This window comes from Danio aesculapii, chromosome 9 (assembly GCF_903798145.1).
Source record: "Danio aesculapii chromosome 9, fDanAes4.1, whole genome shotgun sequence".
NCBI lineage: Eukaryota > Metazoa > Chordata > Actinopteri > Cypriniformes > Danionidae > Danio > Danio aesculapii.
Genome location: NC_079443.1, coordinates 6000129 through 6006128, shown reverse-complemented (window position 1 = coordinate 6006128; position 6000 = coordinate 6000129). Strand labels below are relative to the sequence as shown.

The 6000-nt window shown below is 36.3% G+C and overlaps 1 protein-coding gene across 1 annotated transcript in view; it reads right to left on the bottom strand.

The window, feature by feature from the left end:
• Nucleotides 1-1594: 1594 nt before the first annotated feature.
• The window catches only part of LOC130234480 (polypeptide N-acetylgalactosaminyltransferase 5), a 32030-nt gene continuing 27624 nt past the window's right edge, over nt 1595-6000 (bottom strand). The window contains exon 10 of the mRNA XM_056464694.1: nt 1595-2044. Within this exon, the coding sequence (XP_056320669.1) occupies nt 1907-2044 (138 nt within the window). The 3' untranslated portion in view covers nt 1595-1906. The remainder of the gene's footprint in view (nt 2045-6000) is intronic.

Here is a 6000-nt window from a genome sequence, read left to right as displayed (position 1 = left end):
TGCTGACGTGATGAATGGGAATGACATGCAGGTGTGAAGCTGATTAATAATCAGGTGACAATGATCAGGGTGATTGAGAGTGGGGAGAACCTGGCTTGGCTGTGACAATAAAGCTGCAGTCACACTGCACTTTTCTCCCCATAGACTTCCATTCATACGCACGTAAATGTGTCAGACCTGAAACACAAGCTTGTGCGACATATTTCGCAGTTCGCTGCATTGCAAAGTTCAAGCTTGGTGAACTCTGACCTGCGAAATTGCATCACTTGACTGTGTAAGACCAATCAAGGATCAAAACATGACCTCTCTGAATGGAAATTTAAAATATGGACCAATCGCTCGCTTTTTTAAATGTCTAATTATCTTGTTTAATCCCGCCTCTTTTCGCAGTGCCGTACGACAGACTTTCGCAAGCTCAAACTCTAGTGTGACTAGGTTGTTATGTTAATTAGGCAAGTTAGGATAATTAGGCAAGTTTTTGGATGACAGTGGTTTGTTCCATAGACAAAAAAAGAAGAAAAAATTAAGGTGGGTAATAATATTGACCTTACGTTTGTTTTTAAAAAAAAAATAAAAAAAATGCAGAGGTAAACATATAGGAAATACTATGAAAATTTCATTAAGTTGCGGTTACACTCCACTTTTATCCCCATACACTTCCATTCACATGCATGCAAATGTGGCAGACCAGAAACGTAAGCTCGTGGGCCAAGTTTCGCAGTCCGCTGCATTGAAACGTTTAAACTTGGAGAACTCTGACCTGCGAAATCGCTTCACGTGATTTTGTGAGACCAATTGAAAATCAAAACATGACCTATGTACAGAAATTCAAAATATGGACCAATCGCCCAATTTTATTGTCTAACCATCTTGTTTAATCCCGCCCCTTTTCGCAGAGCCGTACGACAGAATTGTGCAAGCTCAAACTCTAGTGTGACTGCTGCATTAAGCTGCGGTTAAACTGCACATTTCGCCCCATACACTTAAATTCATGCACACACGAATGCGCCTGTCTGGAAACGCAAGCTTGTGCGACAAGCTTCGCAGTTCCCTTTGTTGCAATGTTCAAGCTTGATGAAGTCTGACCTGCAAAATCGATTCACGTGATTGTGTGAGACCAATCGACAATCAAAACATGACCTTTACTTACAGATATTTAAAATATGGACTAATCACTCACTTTTTCATCTAATCATCTTGTTTAATCCCACCCCTTTCTACAGCATTGTGCGAGGGAATTTCCCTAGCTCAAACACTAGTGTGATCGTGGCATTACTTTGCTCAACATCACTTGGAAAAATTAAAAGAATTAAAAAAATTCAGAGAAGGGCTAATAATTTTGACTTTAACTACATATAGCATTTAAACCAAACAGACATTTTATTTTTAATTGTTTAAAAAAAAAAAAGTAAACTGTTCATTTTCACAAATGGTAATAAAATTAAGTCAGTTTTATAAATAGATTTTTTTACTTCAGAGATATAAAACTGTCACTTGAACAGTTCTTATTCTTTAATAAGCTGTTTCACCTAGACACACTGTACAAAACTAAATAATTTCATACCAACCTCAACAAGACATGAAAAATGAAATCTTTGACAGTGTGTAGAAACTTTTAGAACTTTATTTTGAAAATCATCATGAGGGTACTTTCAAATGTTCCTGGTTGTGCAAAATGTTTGTACAGTAATTGTAAACCATATCCCATAACCCATATCTCACATAAACCCTTAAATATCATTAACCAACATTTGAAAAAAGCGAGTGGAATTCCTGATGGTCTCCCCAAACATTTATAATTCACAATGACGGAAGTAAACAGCAACACTCCATTTGCATTGCACAAAATAACTAGACATGAAGAGGTCCAAAAACATTTCCTCAAAGCACATTTAAAAATATTCCCTCATTCATTGTAATGTGTAAACTGCCATTTCTGAAAAGCACTGAAGCGATCACAGCCTTTAAGGAAGACACCATCAGCCTTAATTCCAGCTTCCAGACAAATGGGTTGAGAATGAACCTCTGCCATCACGTGCTCCGTCTACGTATACACATATAAGATAGATTTAGTTAAATGTAAACAGCAGAAGCTTATGCAATAAATATGGCTTCAGATCGAATGGAAAGGACACAGCTTTGTAACTTTTTAATCTGCACAGATTCCAAATCCTGTCTTCAAGCACTTGAAGCTTTTAAGTGTGATCGCCCCATAATGTCCATGATTTTAAAGAAAATGACAACACTAGAAAATCAGAAGTTCAACATTATCTTCTGTTGAATTCCAGGTCATATGGGACTACGTGGAAATGAACTGGCAGATGAAACTCAAAAAAGGCTATCTCCTTGAATGTGACCTTATGTTTAATTCCTCCCACCATCAATTTGTACATAAACGAAACATGGCAAAGAGAATGGCACAACTACATCAACAACAAATGACATGAAATTAACCCAAAAATAAATGAAAGACATTTAGCAAATTATAATTTTGAGACCAGGTATGATCATATGGTCTATACCAGATGTCGAATTGGACATTCTAGGTTGACACATTCATATTATTAAATAACGAAGAATAAGAATAACTGCCAGACTGCTCTTACCATCGAACATATTTTGTTAGAATGTAGAAGTTTAAATTTCATTAGACAAAATTTTTATAAGGAGAGTACTTAGATGGAAACTTTTAAAAAGGTACCACCAGGAAGAGTTTTACTTTTTTTTTTTTTTTTTTTTTTTTTTTTTTTTTTTTTTTTAATCAAAAATAGAACTGAAAAATCATATTTAATTTTTAATAAATTTTTGTGTGAATTTTATCTATTTATATTTTATATGTTTAAGTAACTTTTTTTTAGTATAATACGAATTTGTTTTTATCATGTAATATTTAAATGTATATCTATTTGGCCACGAAATAGCCATAAGTTGCTGATGTGGCATTAAATAAATAAACTATGTAAACACAACAAACCTAAATCTTGATACTGTATAGCAGGGATGCACAAACTCTGTCCTGGAGGGCCATACACTGCATGACTGCGTTTTCAAGCCAATATTTTTTCCCAGGCAATATTTCAGCATGGTACCAGCTCATACTTTACTGGAAGATCGCAAGCGATGTAAAGCTCACAATTCTTGTTCTTGCACTATACGGTCAGATTGTTTAGTAGCAGCTTGACTGCTCACACTGTGCGTATCAAATCAACACATAACACCCGCTTCTTATTCTTTTTTGTTTCATAGTGGTTGGCAAACCACTATATAATGTATTTATGACAACTAAAGGGAGGGAGAATTTAAATGAAAGAAATGAAACAACAAATTAGTTTTTCCCCAATTAGATCTGTATCTTGCAAATATATGAACAGAATATCATATAATATGAATTGTTTCTGTATGTTCTGAAATATATCCTTTAATATTGGCAGGGCAAGTTTATTTATATAGCACATTTATTTCATACACAATGGTATGTAAAAGAGACAAGTATAAGAAAATAAAATAACAAAGAATAAAAATGATTAACAAAATATATTGCATCTTTGTTCCCCAAGAGCCCAGAAGTGTGTGTGTATGTTTTTCTTTTGCACAGGTGCAATAAGGGCACAAACACCGAGTTCAACTCATTTGGATCATAGCTCTGATTCTATTGTGCGGTTCCCTTACAAAGGCAGACCGAAATTTCTGATGATCTTTATGCTGTGTTCACACCAAATGGGGAATTAAAGTTAATATTATACATTAAAAAGGCTCATATTTTGGGTTTAAGGGTCTCCAACAACAGGCTGATATTCGTGCGAGGTCAAAAAACACTTTCATTGTCTTATAATCTGCATTTATTTTTACCTAATTATCCTAGCGACTCCCATATGAATCGTTCAATGATTCATTTGTTCCCAAATCCCTCTTTAGCGTGAAGCTAATCTGCGCTGATTGGACCGATGGCAGTCTATTGTGATTGGTCTACAGCGTTCAGCACGAGACTTATCAACAATATTAATGTAGTCAGAGTGCTTAGTGTATGTGTGAGCACACCTGCCAACACTCCTGTTTTTCCCGGGAGTCTCCTGTATTTCAGACCCATCTCCCGCCACCCTCCTATTTTATAATTTATCCTGGAAAACTCCCGTAATTTCAAAAAAAAAAAAAACTCCAATTGTAGTGTCCACATGACCACACTGTACCCAGAGTTCTGAAAACTATTCACCCTGGCCAGAGTTTTCAGAAAGTTTAGGCCCTTGGTATGCCTAGTAAGAGCTTGATTAGCTGGTTAAGGTGTGTCTAATTAGAGTTGCTAAACTGCCCTCCAGGACAGAGGCTGTTTCTCAATGGGGGGGGGTCATAAAAAGTCATTATTAGTAGTAGTAGTATTATTTATTATATGCATATTTATATTTGTTTTATTAAAAACAAGCTTAGATTTGTCCACCTGTCAGGTTTTAGACCATATGGGGCATAGCACGTGTATTTGGATATAACTCAGTTTATTGACCACACTTCGTTATTATTGTTCATTTATTCGTTTTCTGGAATTTAGAACTGAATTTAGAAATTTGAAAGCAAAAGTAAAGAATGATGAGGCTCATCTCTTATTCTCGCACTGTAGATGCTCTGTTTAACTGTTTTATTGCTGGTGAAGGGTTCGGTTTTTCCACTTACAAAGTCTGCCAGGTAAATAGCAAATGCGCCATGGAGATGAGATGAGACTCTGATTGGTTTATTAAAACACACCTATAACTCATTAAGAGAGATAAGCTCAACCCCGTTAGACCATGCGCCATGACGCAAAGTGGATTTTTCCATCCTTAAAATAGCAAAAGTGGATTCTGACACGCCCTTAATGCGTTTGCACCCTGTGCTTTGCACTTTGCGCATGGATCGTCAAAATAGAGCCCATAATCTTATTGATGCGGAACAAAGAATTTACACCTAAATTTGAGACATCACTCAAATATGAGATGATATCTGTGTTATATGAGATATGTTACACATATAAAATATTACATAAGAGATTATTCTGTACTTAAACCAAATAGATTCTTGATGACTTGAAAATGCTTCTTTGAGTATTTTAAAGATTTCATTAAAGGTTCAAGAAACCCTTGAGTACTTTTTTGAGATTTTAACAGATTTGTGTGTGTTGAGGATCAGTTAGGACAATGATAGCACCTATTAGCTTTCATTGTGGGGAAAACTGGATAATTTTGAGCTTTTGTCAGCTAATTTCATCTTCCGTGTTTAAAACGATTTTTGGGGCGGGATCAAAATCGGTGACGTAGCGCAAAACTGCAAGTGAAGTGATGACGTATCGTTTTCTTATTATTCATAGCGGAGTTTTCTTATCCTACGAGAAGAGCCTGCTTCTCAAATATTCATGACTGCGCATCCTTTTCGAAGGCAAGACAGACCTGCCAGTGCCAAGCTGTGAAACCCTATGTTAATGACTGGGTGAGACCGCGTCCACGGACCCACTGCACACAGTATTTAGCCGTTCATGAAGTATGTGTTTGTATCCATGATCCACGGGGTTTGTTGCATGTTTTTCCCCGTGATCCTTTCAGGGACGATACAGCAAAGCTGTATGTGTGCTGCAAGCGTTTTTGTCGGGAGAGCAGTACGAGAATTGGACAATGGCGGACGTTGTCTTTTATCAGGAGTTCGTTCACATTTAGACACATCGCCGTGCTGCTGTGTTCGCCTAAATCCTCCAGATTAACAGTAGGGCTAATGGTTGAAATAGGCAGGGGAAGAGACCTGCTGCACTGAGTCTGAATTCAGACCTGGGGATTAAGGAAGAAGTCCTCATTTATAGTGATTATATAAATTATTTTTATAATTAACTTATATAATGATATAAATTGTGGTTGTGTTTATATGATATTATGGATAACAAATGTAGCTGGGTGTTAAATTACTGTTTATTTCTTTGCATTTTAACTTTGTAAACTATAAAATCATGGGTCTCCTCTGGGTTTGTGTCTCATTTTGTGAGCCAAC